Genomic DNA, 21,270 nt, shown 5'->3' on the forward strand with positions numbered 1-21,270 from the left:
ACACATGCAGAGGTTCCATATGAGTAAGGACTGTTTCTCTTTAATATGAAGGCAAACTTAAACACGTAAAAATGAAGAGTGGTGTGACCCTATTTGTACGAAGCCCCATGTGTTCATAGATGCACTGCAGTATTTTGAACTGCCACCAACATATCCAGAATTTGGATTAGTATGAATTACTTAGTAAGAAACATAGAGATCCAGCTCCATAAGTGTAATTAAACTTAAAATATATTTGATATATTCAAAAGACATATGCATATACCCAAACCAACATTATTGCTTCTTTGAAAATCATCTCCCCATAAACAAGACTGTCAACTAAAATGATGTCAACAGCAAACACAAAAATGTTGCATTAAATAAAAGTTAGACACATTCTCTGTCACAAAAATCTATCAGCAAAAGTCCACTTTGCCTATAATTTTTTTAAATGGTTTGTTAACCCTGTCTGTGTTTCTGTAAGTTGATTTCCAAGGCCAGACCATGCTGTGACTGAGATGGTTTGCAACAGGGCAACACCAAAGCAGGCATCAGGACAGCTTGCATTTCAAACCCAAAGGGAATGACAGCTGCTAAATACGTTAACTGCTGTCATGGCTGGCTCCAACCAACAAGCAAAGTGCAGTGCAGGCAGAAACAGGTCTGGTACAGCATTCTGCCAGATACCCTTAAGGCAACAGGACATGTCTTTGAAGGAAAGGCAAGCTGCAGAAAGAGGGAAATGTACTTAAAGGCCAATGTTGCTGCTGTGTAGGTGTTGAGTTTCCATCCAGTCACATGAAAGGCAACAGATTTGGCATCAGACAGCTGTCCTAAGGCCTCTCCCCCACTCCACAGTCAATGTCCATGAAGATGCTGAAGGGGAAAACCACCCAACAGAGATACACAAGGGGATCAACCTCACAGTGCAAAAGGCTTCACCACACTCGGGACAATGTCCTCAGGTCCACCACAGGAAGTCCCTCTCCTTTTGAACACCAGGGAACAGTCACTGGCCACTTTGCAATACATCCGAGCTGGAGAAAAAGTCATCAGGCAGTTCTCCAAGAAGCTGGTCTAGGTCATCTGAATGGATAGTAGAGGAAGAGTCAGCCAGGTTGCTAACAGGAAATAAGGCACCCTAGTCCCACCTCCAGGGGTACATATAGGTGTCCCTATGTGCTCACAGAGCTCCCAAGACAGGGACTCCCCTGTTCTCTTCAGTGTGTGTGTGGGGGGGGGGGTTGGCACCCCTTTGTCCTCCAGCATTCAAGGCTATACATGGGTAGTTGTACCATCAAGTCAGTGTCAACTCCTGGTGATCACAGAGCCCTGTGGTTGTCTTTGGTAGGATACAGGAGGGGTTTCCCATTGCCATCTCCCGCACAGTGTGAGATGGTGCCTTTCAGCATCTTCCTATATTGCTGCTGCCCAATATAGGCATTTCCCCTATAGTCTGGGAAACATACCACCGGGGATTTGAACCGGCAACCTCTGGCTTGCTGCGCCATTAGGTGGCCACAACAAAATACTGCAGTGCACATATACAAGTGCGGCCTACATAGTTGCCTCTGTTGCCCTCTATTCTGAATGCACAAAATCCAGTAAAGTGAGTCTTTAAAAGGCATGTTCCCATTCAGTCTTTGGAAGTGACTTCAGGCGAACTGCAAGTCATCCAGTTTCCATGACTAGAATTATGTTTCATAAATTATTATTATTATTTATTCGATTTCTATACCGCCCTTCCAAATATGGCTCAGGGTGGTTTACACAGAGAAATAATACATAAATAAGATGGATTTAGTCAGGGTTAGTTATTTCAGAAATATTTGGGATTTTCTGGCAGGGAATTAGGATGTAATTAGGTGAGCAGGAATGCAGGCAGATAACCATAGTCATGAAGAAGGGCCAGCAAGTATACACAGCAACCAAGCTTTATCCCTTGACAGCAAAAAACCCTGGCCAGTTTCTCTCTAGTTTCAAAGCTGTAGCTAGGTTCTCCCGACAACTATGAGGACTAGTAACTATTTAAACAGTAATAACAGATTCCAAGGATACCATGTGCCTTATTCTATCTTTGCATGAACCATCCCACTGTTGATATTCAGAGGTCATATTCAGGCCACTGTATGTTAGCTGCCAATCTGTGAACTATGGGATACTCTAGCACCAGGACAAGTGTTAGCAACACTGCAGGCTGCATCTGGCTCAGCAAGACTTCTCTGTAGCCCATGCACCTCATTTTTCCTGACTCTGGAAATGGGGTTGAGAAAAGACAAGGAGGCACACATTTGTTTATTGCTACTCAGTGTTATATTCCCCCAAGTTAGTCTTTTCAGTCTTTGGGAATGGTATATACAGCACCAAGTTTACCTGATCCACAAGTCCCTGGAAGTGTTGACAATGACGATGTATCCTGGCAGCAGTTCTTATCCATCTCATGCCCGTGCCTACTCCTGTACTCTGTTGTGGCTATGATCACAGAGGCATTGGCAAGAGGATCCTGTTGGAATTCTGACCCTACCTGCACATACAAGAACCCAAGAGACAGCCAAGAAGTTCAGTATTTGAGTTTTTACATCCTTAAGAGTTACACCATAGAACCACATCCCTCCTTCTAATTGGCTCCTAATATGAGAAGGTACATGGTGCTGCCTTATATCACGTCGGATCACCAAAAGATGTCTGTCGACTGGCAGAAGCTCCCCCAAGGCCTGAGGCCAAGGTCTAACCTAAAGCCTGCTATCCAAGATGCTACAGACTAAACCAGGGATATCCTCTACCACTCTTAGCTGCTATAATTCCTCTGTCCAAATGCTACTTAGCCTTATCATCTGACAGGATCTGGAAGAGGAAACAGTATGAGTAGGGAATATACAAAGAACACAATGACCTTCCACTGACAAGGAGGGATGAGCAGAGAAGTGGGGGGGAGAAGGGTTAAAGGAGGGCCCATTTTTCCAGCTCCTTCCCTCACTCCCACCCTCCCATATCACAAGCAACAGTTACAACTTGCCCATGCTGGCCTTGGAGAGCTGCAAGCCCAAGATGGGTGTGAAGAAGAGATCACATGGCTGGATCATTGGGAAAATCAAGTTCAAATCCCTGCTCAGCTATGAAACCCACAAGGTAGCATTAAGCAAGACAGACAGACACAACCCTGCCTCACAGAACTGCTGTGAGGATAAAATGCCACTCGAAGTATTTTTGAGGAAGGGCTGTATGCAAAATAAAACAAGTAGTAAAATAATGCACTCTGTGGCAAAAGTGAAATTTGAATACAGGTCTCCCAGATTTAGGCTGAGCTCTCTTCAATTCTGGATGTAGAATTGAAACCTACCTCCTACCTACACTGCCAAAATAATAAAAGGTAATAGTCAAATGAGGTTTGACTATCTATCTCCCAAATTAAATGGGAGATAGATTTGAGTAGGATGGTATTTCAAGCACAGTCTAGTCTTGGTTGTGGATTAATGTTCCACAACAACATTGTGCATCAATCTCAAAGAAAGCAATAGCAGTGTAATATCTTCCTCTATCTAGAGTCAAAAAAGCTATTCCTATTGGAGGGGGATTTTTAATAATTATTGGATGGTTGCATTTATAATGATAGCTAATAATGTTTGTGCTTAACAGTAGAGATCTAGTTGTTGTCTGTAATTTTTACTATTGTGCATAAGTTGCATTTTGGGCAGGGCTGTTGGGGAGCAAGGAGGGGAACTGAAACCCTGTCCCAACCAATGGAAGTCCTATTCAGTCACTATTTAAGATTTCACCAGGCATTCCCCACACTTTCTCCCCCCATAAACAAAAAGAACACTACTTACGGTTCCACATTATTGTGAGCCTCATCATTCCAGATAATCAAACACAAGACTTTAAAAAAATAATAATTCCAACAAACATGGAGTACACACAGCATTCTCTATATCCTTCCAACCCTGCTGGAGTGAGTAGCTTTGTGACAGCTGCTGCTTACCTGTGGTGCTGTCATTTCCATTCTTTCCCTAATCTCATGGCACAACTGAGGGGGTGTCCCACCACTGAATCCTGGTGGATATATCTTCACCAAGTTATTAGGTGTCACATTGAGGTAGTGATTGCGATAGGATGGGGAGAACACACCCACCTGTGAAACAAAGGTAGATACAGTATCAAACCTCTCCTCTCTGGTATGCAGCACCACTAGTCATATCAAGGCAGTATGTGCAAACCTCCTAGCCTGCCTAAATCCTCTCTAATATGTAGAGTTTGCTCAGACCCATGGACCCTCAGATGGGCCCACTGCTAATCCCCAAGATCAAGTCTGTGCTCACTGCTGCTGCTGCCGCCACATAAAGGCGGAGCAACCCCTCAGGGCCCACATCGATCGGCCAGTTTACCAAGGGCCCCCTGAAACCAGCCCTGGACATCTTAATGCTTGTTCATTGCTTTAAAGAGAAACGTGTGCGCCAAGAATGGAGAGGAGAGTGCACATCCTTCAGATAACTGAATAAACCATTCTGCTTGCAGAGTAAAGGTGGGATGTGGAACAAAACTGGTTAACTGAGCTTCTAGCCTGGCCTATCTAAAGGAGTTGAAGTGTGTAACAGTGTGCTAGTTATCCTACCCCATCTCTCACCACAAGGTCAGTTTAAATAAAGATGTATACTCTCTCCAAAGGCAGAGAATTCCAACTCTGTATGTGTTTGCATACCTCACTGGGACACACAGGTCATAGGTCAGTCCTAAAAGGAGGCGGCAGTTTCTTGACAGAGAGTTGTGTCACACATCACTATGTCATCACAGACAATTTAATAAGTTGCTTGTGATACTCATTCATCCATGATGTGTTCCCTTCCCGCTGAAATAGAGCTTGCAAGCTCTGCAGGGACAAGGACACGCCCACTTTTTCTCTTTTTTGCAGGACAAGGACACCCCTCCTTTCTTTTTCTTACACTAGAGTGCCTCAAGGTTTGCAATGGATGTGTTAACTGGACTGGGAAGGTACATTTAAGAACCTTGCAATAATATTGTTTCAAAGCTTGGAAAGTCTCCCCAGAATGAAGTTCTATCTCGAGGAAATGTATCTAAAGAAGGGCCTTACATATTATATTCCTGGTTGATAAGCATTTTTTGTTTCTTTGGGTAGCATGGAACTCATCAGAGCCCACCCAATGCTGGATTTTTTTGCTTTCTAGTACCTGTTTTAGCAGAAGCACTGAACCTGCCTTAAGTTCACTCTCTTTCTCCTCCAGCAAGAGACGATGTATCGTGCCTTGCATTTCACCTGCGTGGCAAAAGACCAGACCAATTAGGTAGAGGAATAACACAGTGAGGCCAAAGCACATTAGCACCCCCTGCCCTCAGTATCCCCCTCCCCACCACTGAACACAGAGATGGTCACAACAAAAGAAAAAGACGTCTAAACATTTCTGGTTCAAGAAGTCAGCTTGTCAAGACAACTGAAGCAGGGGGAGACAGTTTCCCCACCCCATAATTACTTATTTACATGGCTGATTTAGTATGTTGACCCCTAAACATTTTATGCCAGCATGCAAGACTTGCAGATATTTGTTCAGCTCTGTGCTGGATCCAGTGAAGCTGAAATATGCTAGCAGACCATTCTCTAACTCTCTCCCCCATTAAAAGGTGGGACTCTCCCACATCATCAGATGCAACATCAGCAGGTCTACATGTTCACTCACCATGGCAAGCATTCCTCCCTCACACAAGTCCTACTCCTTTTGCAGAGCTTGGAAGGAGGCAGCCGTTTGCCCTTGAAACAATGGTCGCTTTGGAGGCCCCCCATCATGGCTAGGGATCTGCATGGGCTTCCGAACAGGTTCGAACGACCCACAACTCTGCCAGTTCAAAGGCCGCGGGGGAGGGTGCTCTTACCCCTCCCGCTGCATTTCCCCCACCGGTGGCACACTTTAAAAAGATCCGGCGGGGCAGCAGCATACCTGTAGTGGTTAGAGACCTGTAGAGAGCCAGCATGGTGTAGTGGTTAGAGTGCTGGACTAGGACCAGGGAGACCCGAGTTCAAATCCCCATTCAGCCATGAAACTAGCTGGGTGACTCTGGGCCAGTCACTTCTCTCTCAGCCTAGCCTACTTCACAGGGTTGTTGTGAAAGAGAAGTATGTAGTACACCACTCTGGGCTCCTTGGAGGAAGAGTGGGCTATAAATGTAAAAAACAACAACAACCTCATTATCCCCTCTGTTGTTTGTAATCGCCATGACCCCACTTTCACAAATACTAAACAAAACAAGCCTCGGATACCAAACATCTAAAACATCCAGTAAAATAAAACGTCTGCTGTACATGGACAATCTGAAGTTGCATGGAAAGTCCCAGTCAGAAATCGAATCACTGCTAAACACTGTCCGTATATTCAGTAGCGATATAGCAATGGAGTTTGGACTAGACAAGTGTGCTGCATTAATAATGAACAGAGGGAAAATAACAAAAACAGAAGGAATAGAACTGCCCAATGGAAGCAAGATCAAGAACCTGGAAGAGAAAGAACGTTACAAATACTTGGGCATTCTCCAGGCTGATAACATCGCACACACTGAAGTTAAAAGAAAAATTGGAAGTGAATACATCAGGAGAGTTAGAAAAATCCTCAGTTCCAAACTCAATGGCGGGAACACCATACAAGCCATAAACACCTGGGCTATACCTGTTATCAGATACACTGCAGGAATAATAGACTGGACCCAGGCAGAGCTAGAGACGCTGGATCGCAAGACCAGGAAAATAGTGACCATCAATCATGCTCTGCACCCCCGCAGTGATGCAGATAGGCTCTACCTCCCTTGCAGCTCAGGTGGAAGAGGAATACTGCAAGTCCATCAAACAGTAGAGGAGGAGAAAAGAGGCCTTGAAGAATATATAAAGGACAGTGAAGAAGATGCACTTATAATGGTCAAGAACGAGAAACTATTCAACACCAATGAAACAAAGCAGGCCTACAAGTCAAGAACCGAGCAGAAAAATGGAAAAATAAGCCACTGAATGGTCAATATTTGCACAATATAAGTGGAAAATTAGACATCACCAAGATCTGGCAATGGCTTAAGAATGGCAACTTGAAGAAAGAAACAGAGGGTTTAATACTGGCTGCACAAGAACAGGCACTAAGAACAAATGCAATAAGAGCAAAAGTAGAAAAGTCAACAACAAACAGCAAGTGCTGCCTTTGTAAAGAAGTGGATGAAACCGTGGACCACCTAATCAGCTGTTGTAAAAAGATCGCACAGACTGACTACAAACAAAGGCATGACAAGGTAGCAGGGATGATACACTGGGACCATAAAATTGAAAAAGTTGTAGAAAATGAAGATGCAAAAATATTATGAGACTTCCGACTACAAACAGACAAACATCTGCCATACAATTCACCAGACAGAACTGTAGTCAAGAAGAAAGAAAAACAAGTTAAAATAATCGACATAGCAATACCAGGGGATAGCAGAATAGAAGAAAAAGAAATAGAAAAAAATCACAAAATACAAAGATCTACAAATTGAAATTGAAAGGCTGTGGCAGAAAAAGACCAATATAATCCCAGTGGTAATCGGCACCCTAGGTGCAATTCCAAAACAACCTGAAGAGCACCTCAACACCATAGGTGCCTCAGAAATCACCATCAGCCAATTACAAAAAGCAACTTTACTGGGAACTGCCTATATTTTGCGACTATATCTATAACAACCAACAGTATTGATGATAAAATTCTGGCATCCCAGGTCCTTGGGAAGGACTCGATGTCTGGATAAAACAAACCAGTCAAGAACACCTGTCTGACTGTGTAAACAAGAAATAATAATACCTCCCTGCCGCCCCGTTGCATCATCGGACCGGAAGTACCTGACACGCACCAGGCCCTTTTAAAGTGCAGCACCGGCAGGGGAAACGCTGCAGGGGTAAGAGCATCCTCCCGTGCCCATAAAGGTATCCCCCCCATCACTTTGAGCCACCACCACCCCGGTTCCGTGCACATCCCTAATCATGGCTACAGTATTTGCCTCTTCAGATGAACACTGCTTCAACAATGAGCGGCATGCTGCCGTGAATGACTGGCAGGGTCAGGGTGGGATTTCCAGCCCCGTTTTACATGCTGTACTTGTGTACAGCATCCTACTAATAATGCCTGAACAGGGCTATCGTGTTGAACTTCCAATGTGCTCCAAGCACCTTGGGAACTCAACACAATGTCTACTGGGCAGAGGGACAGGGTCTTCTTGATGACCACAAATATCCACCAAGGCCTCCCAAAGTTTGTAAACAGCTGGTAGTCAGCAATAAGATTGTCTGGAGAGCTACTTCAGGGCTGAGCACAAGCAGAAGGGGCCGTATCACTTACACTGCTCTAAACCAGCACTAATCAGGGGGAAGGCTAGGTTAGGCCCTCTCTTCCTGATCTGCTAAGTTTTAATTACAGGGAGTCTCGGCACATCATGTAGAGGAAAGCAATACCCCCACCCACCTCCCATCTTCCACTAGTAGTTTTCACCCTTACCAGTAGCGTCTTTGAACACAGCACCTGCATCAACATTGGTCCGCATCAGTGATTTAATTATGACCGCCATGTTGGGGACCTTGTTCTTTGGAAGCTGCTTTAGAGCTGCCTGAATGAAAGACAATGAGCAAGGGAGACATGCTGTGTATGGGAAGTCAGAGAACAGAAAAGTAGGAGCTGGATTTGCTACGCTTTTAGATTTGAGAACATGTGACCGGCAATTGGAGAAGGAGCAGAAGATATGGTGGGGGCCTTCTAGGATACGGTTCCTCTTGTCATTCTGTTGTCTCTCATGACAGCTGGCAAAGGAAACCTCATAACTGGCTTCCTACCTCCTTGCAATCTATTACAAGTGCGGTGGTGGGGTGGATATCATTTGAACAACAAGGCTGGTTGTCTAGCAACCATCCATACATCCCTCATCACTTCTGAGGTGCAGCAGGAAAGAATGAAGGAGGAAACATGTGGTGGTTGCCCATCTCCACATTCCTAGATCAGGCTTCATGCAAACATGGAGCTAACAATCCTGTCAAAGAGGCATGGGCGGCAGGACCCTGTAGTATGGTCCAGCTGATGGCCTTCCGCGGGCTGGATTTTGAGTGAACACCAGCTACCAGCTCTTCCAATATATTTTAGAAGGGCTTAATGTTATATTTAAGAATATTACTGTACATATACCCCACTTTTACATATGGCTTCCATGCGGACTACAGATCATGGCTACACCTACTCGGCTTCAGCAATGCTTTAAGCATCTATTTACTCCTCGGCCCTCCACCCTAGCTGGCAAGCATCTTTCTAAAAACCAACTTATTATCTCTGGCATTTGCACTTCAAAGACATTTCTACAATAGCTGAACTTCCCATTCCCAAAATAATTTGTTTTGGCCTTTACCTTCCGAAGCACCATGACCACACTGTACGTCCTAAGGAAGCAGGACGGATCTCTCTCATCCAATCCCAGCTCCGTTTTCATGGCAACCCAAGGGCCTCTTCCAAATTCCTCTTCTGTTGGCTGCTGCGAAGCAGGCATTTCCTGAGGTCACCGCACAAAATTCCAGGTTAAGATACACCTTCAGGCTATCACTGGATAATTTATTTGGCATCTTGGAGGCACATTATTCACTGGGATGCTACTTTACCCAATCAGGTGCCTGCAATATTGCTTTCAGCCCTCCTTCTGCCAATCCCAGGGCCACCCTTCTCTTCACCTGAACTCATCTCTCACCTTTAAATCATATAAGTAGTTAGAAGAAAACCCAGGCTGGTTCCCACCATGGTAAACTGGGTAGGACAGGCATCCTACTCATGTGTAGGACAAGGTGTGTGTTGAGAGATGATCTATACATTTAGGGAAAGAGCTGTATAATAAGCAGTATAACTAAGTATAAAGAAAGTGCTGTATAACTAAGTATAATGGGTCACAAAAACTGTTCACATGACCAAAAACTGGGTAAGACGAGTGTCTTACCCAGCTTCGGGAGCTGTGCGTGTTCCCGGTTGTCTGTCGGCAGAAACCTAGGTAGGAGGAGGGGAAAGCGATTTGGTGGGAGGCAGCCATAGGCTCTGTTTCTTCCACCCTTTGCTAATAAGCCAGGTAAAAATGCTGGGTAGGCAGCCATCAAAGCCTGTGCCCACTTCCCACACAATCACTTTCCCTCTCCTCCTGCCTCGGTTTTTGCTGACAGATGACCAAAATCCAGGAATGCACACAGGAAGCTGGGTAAGACACTTGACTTTCCCAGTTTTTAGTCATGTGAACAGTCTTTGTGATCCATTATACAGCTCTTCTCCTAAATGCATAGAGCATCTCTCAATAATCTTTACCAACACCCTGTAATGGTAAACCAGTATTAACTTCATATTGCAGAGAGAGATAGGAATGATGGATTATGCTCTGCCTAAGGCCGTTGTGTTCATGGCCAAGTTCAGGGAATTTCCCAAGTCATAGTTCAGGCTAGTAATAATTACACTATTAACCTAGCAGTTCAGCTTGGACTGCTGTTCTATCCACACACACCCCTTTACACCTTCCCTCTAATAGAGGTATTGATCTGACCATTTATCCGCTATCAGCAATAAGTGTTTATCATATGCATGTATTTCCTTATTGGTCTTCAATTTTAAAAGGAGGTGAACCTCATACATCTTTTAGACATCCCAAACTTCTACCTGACATCCTTTAATTGGATGAAAAATCAAGCGGTATGTTCTCCTATGAAGCTATGGCAAGATACCTGGGTTCAAATGCTGTTCAGCTAGAGCAGGGCTGCTCAACTTCGGCCCTCCTGCAGATGTTGGCATACAATTCCCATAATCCCCGGCTATTGGCCACTGTGGCTGGGGATTATGGGATTTGTAGTTCAAAAACAGCTGGGGGGGCCTAAGTTGAGCAGGCCTGAGCTAGAGGATCATTACAGTAATTAAGTTTTTTTTGGCGGGGGGAGTGCTGGGCCTCAACCCTGTCCAAAAAAACTACACCTTTTGATTCAGAAAACCATTCTTTCCAAACTGTGTGCCATGATAAATTAACCAAATAAGCAGAGTCTCTGGTGGGCCCAAAGTGCCTTCTGTATAATTAACTGCTGTGAGCTTGCTTCCTCCTAATCAGCCCCCAGCAGAGGCAAATAATTTGGCTGTGTTTCTGCATCAGGCACGACTGGACCATTGAATGACTTCCAATACGTGTATACTATACAGCAGAGTTACCTGCCCTCAGAGGAGACTGCCTTTCAGAAGGCATGCCCAGTGACATGGAAACACTCAGGGCTGCACAACTTTAGCCTGCCTTCAGAAATTGGACTACAACTCCCATCATTCCTACTGGTCACTGTGGCAGGGGATGATGGGAGCTGTAGTCCAAAAAACAGCTGGAGGGCTGAAGTTGTGCAGCCTTGCTCTAAACATAAACCTCTTAGGGTATAACAATAAACTGTTTCCAGTTTTAATGCAGAAAGAAATATGCCTCAGCTATTAGAAGTTTGAGAAACTCTGCTCTAATCCCAGATCCACTAGGGCTGATTTTGGCTAGTTAGTGTTGTGGAAATCGCACTCTGGCTCACAAAATGAGTTTGCACAACTTCACTATTCTTAAGAGCCTAGTTTCTTTTCTGTACAAGAGGAATAATCAAGTTATCAGGGGAGACAGGAGAATATACTAGACCTGGCCTTTGGCCATTGTGGCAAGGAATGATGGGAGTTGTAGTCCAGCAACATCTGAAGACCTAATGTTGGGAACCCCTGTACTAGATGATGTCAGGACACTCTGCCCAATAGAAACAAGTACGCAGGTGACTGAAGTTTCATCCTGACCCTGTTTTCTTTAAGACATTAGAACATGGCAGCTGTGCATACCAAGTCATTTTCTACCACCATATGGGCCAGAGACAACTTTGCCTTTTCTAACACACAAAATTCTCAGGATTTTCACCAAAGATACCACATGGTACAGCTGCTTCATAGGTTACACAGAATGTTCAGTCTCCACCTTTGGTATAAATGTTTCTTTAGGAAGACGAAAAGGAACAGTGGAAGAGAGGAATTACCTCTGTCTGTAACTTTGCTAGAGCTCCATGAGTTGGTGTTTGTGGGGTTGAAATCAGAATTTCTTCCAGGTTTTTTCCATCAGGCTTTTTGAAGAGAAAGGGAGAAAATAATTATGGACAAAGTCTTGTCAGTGTATTCTAAATAATTCTAAAATTATGGGTTTATCTTGAAGTAATCCAAGAATAAGAGACTTTAAGAACAATTAGTTAAGATTTTCAGGATGCTGAATTTGACACTCCATACCCTGTGCTTCCAATAGAAGAACCCTGCCTAAGGGATTATAGAAGCAATGATACAGGGTTGGATCCAAATTATTACTTTCTAGCCCACAGAAACCCTGCCCCTCTCAGGAGGGCAACCATGTCTCCTTGAGCAAAAGCTACGGCCAAACACATTCAGAGTTCTCCTTTTATTCCTAATGCCCCCCACCAGCTCAGTTTAAGGCAGTTTTTAATATTTTGCTGGGGGTTCCTTTTATTTTGATGTTACTTTTGTTTACCTATATATTTCAATTATTTTACTACTACTTATTATTATTTGGATGTTTTTGTAAACTACCTTGAACATTTCATCAGGCAGGACAGAAAAAAAGAAAAAGACAACCCGATGAGCCTTTAAAGAATCTGTGTGGGCAGGCATGAGTAATTGCCCTCACTAGCACAACCACCCACCCATTTCAGTCCAAAGAAAACTGCAGGCAAATGGTTCCCAAATGTGGTGGAGTAGGAAGAATGAAGATAGTCATATTCCAGCCCACACCTGCATAGACACAGACTTTAGGTTTCCTGTGCCTGCTGATTCTCTTACTTGGTGGGGTAGAATGCCTGCAGGTCCAGGAAAGCGACGAGTCTTCACCCGCAAAGAAATGTGGGCTGTTGGCTGGGGTGTCTTGTTAGCTGCTGTGACCAGGCGGACAAGGTGGTTGGTGACCACAGGCGTTTGGAGGTTCCCAGTGAGTGCAGCTGAACAGGATGCTTTAGGAGAAGCTGATGGGATCTCTACAGATGCCACTGCCTGGCCGTATGCAGTAAGGAGCCGAGCACCACTATTGGCCATTTGAGGCCCAAAGCAGCCCTGGTTGGGTATCCGGGGCATGGGTGGGAGCCGAGCACCACTATTGGCCATTCGAGGCATGAAAAAACCCTGGCTGGGTATCCGAGGCATGGATGGCTTTGGAGGCGGGCTTGCCAAAGGGAAGGAGGAGGGGTGTCTAACTAAAGGCAGGCATTGGCTGTTGGACCCAGCAACAGTTTTATCCAGAGTTGCTTGAATAGGCTTTAACAGCTGGCAGTCAGTGGGTGGAAGGGTGCCAGTGTTTGTGCTCAGTCCTTGGTTAGACTGTGACAAGGAGGACCGCATGGCAGTGGGCCTCAGATTCAACTTTGGAGAAGCTTCCACTGACTGGAAACAGACCCCCACTGAGGTTGCCTTCTGGGTCCTTTCTAACGGTGAGTTCTCCAGCCCAACAGGGCTCACCAACATCATTGAATTTGCCACCCGTAGCCTCTTGGCTGTTACTGTATCACCAATACCAATGTCCCCCATCGGCTCCCGAGATCCACAGTGAGCTCTGGAAGGCTCCAGATGCAACCGTGCATCAGGCTCTTCCAGATCCGTGCATGCAGCCAAGAGAAGCTGATTGTCAAGCTCCTCATCATAAGGGGCGTCCCCAGTGGGGAGTAGAGCTGGACATCTGCTCACAAATTTGAACCTTGTGCTCGAAGCGCAGCTCTGTTTGCGTTCTGCTGACAAGGTTGCCAGCTCCGTCTGAACTTTGAAGCCGGCTACTAGAGGCGATGTTGCTTGGTCGCTTTCAACTTTGCTGAGACAATCACCCTCCCCAAATCTTCGAATGGAGGTTTGTATTTGCAAGACAGGGGACATAGCCTTTGAAGGGCCAATGTTGACCAAGTCCTGAGGTGGCATGATGGTGTTGCTGGGGGCTCTCAACCCAGACAAGAGGGGTTTCAGACATCTTGAGTTCGGAGGGACTGGAGCAGAGACCTGCTTCTCCACATCCTTTACAGCCAGCAGGAAATCCTAGTGAGAGAGACATAGGAACATAAGGAGCTGCCACATACTGAGTCAGACCATTGGTCTATCTAGCTCAGTATCGTCTTCACAGATTGGCAGCGGCTTCTCCAAGGTTGCAGGCAGGAGTCTCTCTCAGCCCTATCTTGGAGAAGCCAGAGAGGGAACTTTATACCTTCTGCTCTTTCCAGAGTGGCTCCATCCTGAGGGGAACATCTTACAGTGTTCACACTTCTAGTCTCCCATTCATGTGCAACCAGGGCAGACCCTGCTTAGCTAAGGGGACAAGTCATGCTTGCTACCACAAGGCCAGCAATCCTCTCCATAGACCAGCTCTCCTGTCCGTAGATACACAGACATGGAGGATAAAACCTTGCTATGGGATGCTCTCTCTCAACTCTCCATATATAAATTCTTCCCTGGGGTCTCAGACTCTCACAAGTGAAGCTGAAAAGAGTCCTTTGTCTGAAACCTGGCCAGTAAGGCCAGTCTTGGACTGGATCCTTCAACACCACACGCTCCCCTTCAACAAGCAAGTAGTAGCCCTTGTCTCTTCCACCACATACAGCTGTACAATGGGGCCAACAGGTAACACACAAATACTGTCTTACCTCATCGTCAAACTCTGCCTCCACAGAAAACAGCTTCTGTAGCCTGTAAGCCTGTGGAGAGCAAAAAAAGAAAAAAAATGGACTGTAAGTTTTCTCATTCCAATGGCAGATTCCTCCCATACAGAGATGTGGTGTGGAAATTTTTCACAAACTTCATTTTTTCATAAGAACTGTCCCCATTTCTAAAAATTCATTGGTCATCATCCAAGCTAGCACTGCACAGGGGCAGCAGTGCAAGTTCCAGATTACCACTGCGCTGACTCTTGAGTGAGAGAAGTGGTCATTTTCACTGATCTCCCTTCCCCTGGAAGCCCAACCTTAGGGACATATTTTGGTGATGCAGTGTAGGCTTCAGAGGAAAGAGAAGATGGGAGAAAACCACCTCTTCTCTTGCTCGAGTGTCAGTGCAGTGGTAGACTGGAACTCACATTGCCACAGGCAGGCAGTGCCAATCCAGATGTCAGTCATTCTTTCAAAAATTCATTAGTAACAGTGAATGGATGCCAATGCAAAGTGAGGCTAGCTTGGCAATTTCAAAGTTGTAATGAATGTTTTTCAGGTTATTATCCCAATGCCTGCCTAGAACATATGTGAAAGAGTAAGTATATGTTTTATTGATGTATTGAGTATTTAAGTAAAAATTAGGCCTGTGCGTTGGATTCTCTGACCAATGTTTCATCTCCACAACACCATGAAGAGATGGGTGCTCCCGGCTTGGACAGTGCCAGACAGCAGTTCCTATTTCTGGCACAGGGGCTTTTTACCAGAATAAGAGGCTGTGAATGAAGCTGTTGGATTGCCAGGAAGGTACAAGTGGGATGCCAGGAAAATGTGAAGAATCAATGAGAGGGTGCACAGGATACTGGGAATCTAGGTACTAGATTCCCATGGGGAAATTGCTGGAAGGAACTAGTTCCCATGCTCCCTCCCAGCACCCCATTTTCACCCTCTGATTCCAGTGAAAAGCACCCCCTGCACTGGAAATAGCAAGTACCGCTTGGGGGCTCACCTCACAGAGCACCCAGCTCTGTGAGGTGCTAGTAAGATGGTGCATTTCTCTCAAGAGTCAAAAGCATTAAGTGTAAAAACCAAAGAAGCACCAAAAGGAAGCTTGTTTTGTAATGGAGAGAAGCTGGAAACATTTTATTTATTCAGCCAATTTATTGAGCACCTGACTTCCTTAGACTTGAGGCAATTTACACAAATTAAAACAGCAAAAACAAAGACAAGAGAAGTAGTGGGGGGAAGAAAGAGAAAAAGAAAGAAAACAAGAGAAAGAACCACCCCCACCACACACACACACGTTAAAAATTAAAAGTCTGGCAAAATAGAAGCTTTTCAGAAGCTTCTTAAAGGACAGAAGAGAGTGGGCATTATGAATCTCAGGAGGCAGAGTCTTCCATAAGGAGGAAGTGCAACAGAGAAGGCCCTCCCACGAGCCTGGGCCCCACATACCTCCCCTGGGCCCAAAACTCTGAGAAGGCCCACCTGAGATGATCTCACAGGGCAGGTCAAAGTTGGACAAGAGAGGCTGTCCTGAAGGTACACAGGCACCAAACCCTGAAGGGTTTAATAGGTGATAACCAGCACCTTGAATTGGACCCAGAAGCAAACTGGCAGCCAATGCAGTGACCTCAGCAAAGGTGAAACAGGATCATATTTTCTGCTGCCCATAAGCAGCTGTGCTATGGCATTTTGGGCCAGCTGAAGCTTCCGAGTCATCTTCAAAAGGCAACCCCAGGTAGAGCGCACTGCAATAGTCCAACCGAGAGGTGATGAGGGCATGAGTTACGATTGCCAGGGCCTGCCAGTGTGCTGCCGTTGGCACACCAGATGAAGCTGGACAAAGGCTCCCCTGGCCACAGCTTCCACCTGCTGTTCCAGCAGGAGCTGCGAGTCCAGGATGACCCCCAAGTCGCAAGCCTGCTCATTCAAGGGGAGCGCAACCCCATCAAGGGAAACACTCGAAACCAGAACCTGGACGCTTTTAGCACCCTCCATGTTTCCCTCTCATGTTCAAAATCACTGGACATGAATTGTCCCTCAAAACACATCAAGCCTCTTTTCACACATACCATTTTTTAGTCTTTAAGAAGTTAACTTCTGCTTTTCATTGTGTCAGCAAGAGTTCTTTTTCTTTTATTTGCAAGAGTGATACCAATCAGCAGAGCTGGAAAAATATTTTGCAGTTGCATGGGTCACCAGATTCCACTCCTGCTACTAATCTGCAAATCAAAGTATGTTAAAAGCATCCATCATCAATAGCAGCACAACTTGGATAAGGTGGGGGAGAGTTTAGGATAGAATGGGAGACAGGGGAAGGCATCAGGAACTAACTATCCCCCACACAATTGTTCTTTTTTGGAATGGTAAAAGCAGCAACCCTTCAGTAAATCCATTTGTAAATGGTTGCTGTTCTAAGATATAGGATCACACTCAATTTTGCCCTCTCCTATGTATGGTCAGTTGGTCTCTAATGCTTATAAGCACAGTGACCTGGTAACAGAATAGTGCTAGAGACAGATCTAAATAACTGCTAGCTATTTTCAAAGGGAAAGCAGCTATTGCTTTTGCATTTGGACTCATACTAAAATCTAGCTAAGTCCTATGCATGTTTCTCAGAAGTAAACCCCACTGTGTTCAGTGGGACTTATTCCAAGATGTGCATAGATTACAGCCTTGTCTGTAACTGAATCTTCACCTTAAGACTGGAGGAGAAGCCTTGCGAGTCTGGTGCAGTAAGAACAACAGTCTTTTGGTACTTCAAAGGCTAACTTTAAAGATTTACTGTAACATAAGCTTTTAGGACTTTCAGCTTACTTTGTCAGATGCATTAAGGGTCACTTAAGTGGGTAGATAAATGAGTAAAAAGGGAGACAAACACTGCAAACAGTGGAGCCCAAAGGTCACGAGGCTGCAGTAAGTCTGCACAGTAAGAAAGACATCAGTAAGTCTGCACAGACCAGATGCATGCAAGATGAAAACAGAATTAGCAATAAGTTAGCACAGCACAAAATACAGTATTTATATGCCAGCATAGTGCAGTGGTTAGAGTGCTGGACTAGGACCAGGGAGACCTGAGTTCAAATCCCCATTCAGCCATGATACTTGCTGTGTGACTCTGGGCCAGTCACTTCTCTCTCAGCCTAACCTACTTCACAACTTCCTGTTGTGAGGAGAAACCTAAGTATGCAGTACACCGCTCTGGGCTCCTTGAAGGAAGAGTGGGATATAAAATGTAATAATAATAATAATAATAATAATAATAATAATAATATCATCGTGGCAAAGAAGTCCATGGTCTTGATTAAGACAGACATATATATATATATATATATATATATATATATATTTTAAGTATTCTTCAGATTATCACATATTGAGTACAGGGCTTCTACTAAGCTCATCAACAGTGTATTTTTCTCTTCTCTCTCCACCCCCCTCAACTTTTTGTTTAACATCCAGCCTGAAAAAGAGTTCTGTGAAACTCAAACACTTGCTCATTACTTTTGTCTCAGAAGTACTAATGTACACGGTTTAAAATTATGCTTGTAAGTCATCTTAAGGACCTAAATGGTAGAAAGGCAGCTACATTAGCAAAACGGGATTTTTCCTACTAACCCAGCACAATCCTAATATAAGGAGGCTTGCTCAAGTACATTAAATTAGATACATTAATACCACTTCTCTTCACTGCCTCCTTCAAAACCATCTCTCCACTCCTTACCATCGTAGAAACAGGACCCAGATGCCAGTGTTAATTATGAGGAAAATAAAAGCGGCGACTAAACAGAAAACAAAACAGAGCTGCAATCCTCCCCATTCAGGATTCGAACCACCCGCCCTAATGATGAAGAGGAAGGCACTTCGTTCGTCTCCTCTTGTTGCGCAGGCGCAATAGCTGAAATTACCCGCCCACAAAGAGGAAATCTCGGTTTTTCCCCTGTGCGAGAACTGTGAGTAGCCAGCTGAAGGGCGATTGGTTCTTTTTTTTTCCCCACTACGCAAGCACGTTGCCTGTTAGCATTCCCCCACCCCCCATACATAGAGATAGTTAAATAATAGAGTGACAATTCAATTATCTGAAACGTTATCTTCCTGGTTCTTTTTCCTCGCCTTTTCCCTCCGCTGAGACCTGTTCGTTTAAAACAACAACAAAAAGCTGCTCGTAAAAATAGGATCCATACTAAGTTAGTCGTGACTAAGCATTATTGAAACAAATTAGGCACTAACTTTAATCCTATTCACGACTAACTTTAATCCTATTAATTTCAATAGGATTTAATCCTTACTACATTAATCTGGATCCTGCCCAGTGGACAAACCCAGGAATGCAGCGGACAGCATGAAACAAAATATAGCAGCAAAGATACGTCCATGGTGTTTTTAAAGTCTTGTGTTAGGCTATCATTTTGCCCGCACCTATATGGGAATAATTTACATATTATCCCATTACATATCCCCACATTACAGGGTGCAGGCTGTGGATGAAAGTGGCTTATAACGAAGGAAAGAAAAGGTGGTGCCATCGAGTTGATTGCAGCAGTATGAGATTATGCCTTTCAGCATTTAAAAAAAGCTTGATATTTATTCATTAAGGAATGTTTATTCCCCCTTTCTAAGGAATGCTCAAGGTGGCTCACATCAAAATGTAATACAATAACTAACATTAAAATTACATCATCAACATTAAAGACCATTATTGAAGCAGTTATAAGACAGATGCAGATAAAATCAGTTCAAAATACAACTTACAAGAATATTGCTATCTGTTAGATAAACCCCATCTCTCTAAATGGTGAAAAGTCTGGATATGACATATTTTGTTACATCTGATATTTACTTACTTACTTATCATATGTTTATATTGCCTGATATGTATATCTCTAGGCGGTGTACAAAATTTAAAATATTTAAAAGTCAAATATTAAAATTCATGACATTAAAAACAATAGAATAAAATTATTAAAATAAGTTTTTATAAATTATTAAAATTAATTCTAACTAACAGCCTGAGAGGAGGGTCTTGAGGTTCTTCATAAAAAACAGAGAAGAAGATGCTCTTATTTCCACAGGAAGCTTATTCTAAAGCCCTGCAGCAGCCACAGCAAAAGCCCAGTCCTGGGCCTATAACCAGACCTCTCCAGAAGATCATAACAGGTGGCGGGGATTATGACAAAAAAGGTGCTCTCTCAGATAGCCTGGACCCAAGCCATTAAGGGCTTTATAGGTAAAAACCAGCACTTTGTATTTCACCCAGAATCATACTGGCAGCCAGTGCAGTTCTTTTAGAACCGGTGTTATGTGGTCCCTTTGTGTTGTCCTAGAGACCAATCTGGCTGCTGCATTCTGTAACAATTGTAGTTTTTGGGCTACGTACAAAGGCAGCCCCACATAGAGTGCATTACAGTAATCAAGCCTGGAGGTTACCAGTAGGGATGGGCCCGGACCGGTCCGGACCTGGGTGGTCCGGTCTGGGGGTGGGGGGTCGCTTTAAGAGTGGCGGGAGGGTTTACTTACCCCTCCCGCCGCTTTCCCGCTCTGGCGCCGTAATGTAATGAGTAATTGGGGCGGCAGGATACCTCCCTGCCGCCCCTTCCCCGATCTTGCTCTACAAAAACTCCCAGTAATCCTTTGCGCGTGCGCACATCAGCGGCAGGAGGGGTAAGTAAACCCTCCCGCCGCTCTTAAAGCGACCCCCCACCCCAGTGCCAGACCGCAGTGTGGCGGTTCCGTGCACACCCCTAGTTACCAGCATATGTACCACTGTTTTAAGGTCATTCACCTTTAGAAATGGACGTAGCTGACATATCAAATGAAGCTGATAAAAAGCACTCCTGGCCACTGTCTCCACCTGAGAAACCAGGGAGCGCTTTGGGTCCAGGAGCACTCCTAAGCTACGTACCTGATCTTTCAGGGGGAGTGTAACTCCATTCAGAACAGGCAGATATAAACCATCTCTCTGGTCCTGATCCCCCACAGTCAGTACCTCTGTCTTATTTGGATTCAACTTCAGTTTGTTATCCCTCATCAGGGGCAGAGCCACCATTGGGCGTATGGGTTCAAAGAACCCAAGCCGCTACCAATCAGTGGCCGTGCCTCACGGCCCTGACACACCCCTGCATCTGACGGGGTGCTGGTTTAGTTCTCAAGCAGGGCCGTGCGGTCCCGTTCAGGAATTAAATGGCTGGTGCTGCATTTGCGGTGCGGCCAGGAGCAGCTCTTCCCTGCCTTTAGCTGCTCCTGGCCACACCTCGAATGCAGCGCCGATGTGGCTCTAACACCCAGACAGAGCCACACAGCTCTGTATTGGAGTTGGACAGCCAACGCTATGTTTGCAGCGTGGCCAGGCTCTAACTGCCGAACTGAGCCGCTCGGCTCCCTTCAGCCCCCTGCATCTGATGTGGGGGTGTGGCTAGCTCCTGTGTCTGATGTCAGACGCTGGAGTGGGGTGAGAGGGGTCGCTGCACCGCAACTGGGCATGGACTGCTCGCATAGTGGCTCCGCTCCTGTCCCTCATCCAGCCCATTACTGCCTCTAGGCAAGCGTTTAGGGAAAATATGCTATTTCCTGATGAAGTTGGCAAGGAA

General features: G+C 45.0%; 1 protein-coding gene across 1 annotated transcript; it reads right to left on the minus strand.

The window, feature by feature from the left end:
- Positions 1-213: 213 nt before the first annotated feature.
- HROB (homologous recombination factor with OB-fold) lies at positions 214-18,667 on the minus strand. Its single transcript, XM_053258830.1, has 11 exons — positions 18,408-18,667; positions 16,756-16,905; positions 14,681-14,731; positions 12,846-14,078; positions 12,038-12,121; positions 9,388-9,528; positions 8,493-8,601; positions 5,166-5,251; positions 3,962-4,111; positions 2,356-2,506; positions 214-1,068 (listed from the first exon to the last, which is right to left on the minus strand). Exons 2-11 carry the CDS (start codon positions 16,756-16,758, stop codon positions 992-994), a joined length of 2,085 nt encoding a protein of 694 aa, XP_053114805.1. The 5' UTR covers positions 16,759-16,905; positions 18,408-18,667; the 3' UTR covers positions 214-991.
- Between the last annotated feature and the right edge of the window lie 2,603 nt (positions 18,668-21,270).

The sequence above is a fragment of the Hemicordylus capensis genome, chromosome 6 (genome assembly GCF_027244095.1).
Source record: "Hemicordylus capensis ecotype Gifberg chromosome 6, rHemCap1.1.pri, whole genome shotgun sequence".
Lineage (NCBI taxonomy): Eukaryota > Metazoa > Chordata > Lepidosauria > Squamata > Cordylidae > Hemicordylus > Hemicordylus capensis.

Excerpts from the sequence above, each read along its gene's own strand:
- HROB (XM_053258830.1), bottom strand. Across the intron at positions 9,529-12,037 it reads TAGCAAAGTTACAGACAGAG|GAAATGCCTGCTTCGCAGCA; the intron begins GTAATTCCTCTC and ends CGGTGACCTCAG. Across the intron at positions 2,507-3,961 it reads TGGAAATGACAGCACCACAG|GTAGGGTCAGAATTCCAACA; the intron begins GTAAGCAGCAGC and ends TTGTATGTGCAG.